This window comes from Octopus bimaculoides, chromosome 1 (assembly GCF_001194135.2).
Source record: "Octopus bimaculoides isolate UCB-OBI-ISO-001 chromosome 1, ASM119413v2, whole genome shotgun sequence".
Lineage (NCBI taxonomy): Eukaryota > Metazoa > Mollusca > Cephalopoda > Octopoda > Octopodidae > Octopus > Octopus bimaculoides.
In genome coordinates, this window is record NC_068981.1 from 120,249,444 (window position 1) to 120,250,865 (window position 1,422).

The window sequence follows — 1,422 nt, forward strand, 5'->3', positions numbered from 1 at the left end:
ATATTTTGTTTCACAATATTCTTGTTGAAACGAGTATAGTCTGTAGTTAAATAAAGCCGCAAAGAATTTTTTTGTTTTAAATTTCACTTCATCATTCTTTCATAGAGCAACAGAGAAATCAAATGCAACATCTTTGAAAATTCCAACATTCTATCATGGTCTCATAAATTTACCAAATGATAAAAGTCAAGTAAATGATACTTATATAGATTTAAAATACTGGACCAAGGTAAGTGAAACAGTTGCCTTTTTCCCCTGCTGTCTCTCATTTTTTTTTTCTTTTACGAATAACTTTTTGGAAACATATTGTTATATTTCAGATGGTCATTTTTTTTTTTTTTGCAAATAAACACACATTTTTGCCTTTGATTTTGCCTTTCATCCTTTTTGGGTGATAAAAATAAGTACCAGTCAAGTACTGGGGTCAATGTAGTTGACTAGCCCCATCCCCCAAAATTTCAGGGCTTCTGCCTGTCTTAGAAAGGATTATTATTACTAGTGGGTGGGTGGATTGGCAGAATTGTTAGAACATCAGAAAAAATGCTTTGCAGTATTTATTGTGGCTGTTAATGTCCTGATTTCAAATCCTTCCAAGATCTGCTTTGCTTTTCATCTTTTCAAGTTTACTATAAAATATCAGTTAAGTACTGGAGTTGATGTAATTGACTCTCTTTTTTTCTAAGTTACTGGACTTGTGCTTAAATTAGAAATAATTGTTATTTGATATTGTGTGTGTATGTATGTATGTATACATGCAAACCTCTAACTGTGGAGGGAACTTGTGGAAGAGGTTGACCCAGAAAGACATAGGATGAAGAGGCAAAGTATGATCTTCAGATGTTGGATATCACAGGGGTGATGACAAGTGATCAAGACCGTTGGCAGTTTGCTGTACTTGAGAAGACATGTCAAACCAAGTGAAATTGTGGTCATGGCCACTGACGGTGACACATAAAAGGCACCTACTATACTCTTGGAGTGGTTGGTATATAGGAAAGGCATCTAGCTGTAGAAATCAAGCCAAATCAGACTGGAGTCTAGTACAGCTCTTTAGTTTACCAGTCTCAGTCAAACTGTCTAACTCATGCCAGCATGGAAAATGATATATAAATGATGATGATGTGATGTGTGTGTGTGTGTCAGAGCACTCTTAATTGTGGGATTGTGGTTTCAATTTCTGGACTGGGTGGTGCATTATGTTTTTGAGCAAAACACTTTGTCTCACATTGCTCTGCAGTCACTTTGACACCTGAGGTATGATACACCATGCACTTGTTCAGGCAACATCAATTTCATAGAGGGAGTGAACTAGTGTACTGCTCATAAATTCGATCACTATAGACAAATTATTTATGAAAGTTGTTAAGCAAGAACTTGCAGAACTATCTTCCTTGGAATATGGGATATTACCATCATATCCCC

At 35.8% G+C, this 1,422-nt stretch overlaps 1 protein-coding gene across 1 annotated transcript in view; it reads left to right on the forward strand.

Annotated features, from left to right (window-relative positions):
• The window catches only part of LOC106870855 (beta-galactosidase), a 97,532-nt gene that overhangs the window by 91,079 nt on the left and 5,031 nt on the right, over positions 1-1,422 (forward strand). The window contains exon 16 of the mRNA XM_052969888.1: positions 106-229. Coding sequence (XP_052825848.1) covers positions 106-229 — 124 coding nt within the window. The remainder of the gene's footprint in view (positions 1-105; positions 230-1,422) is intronic.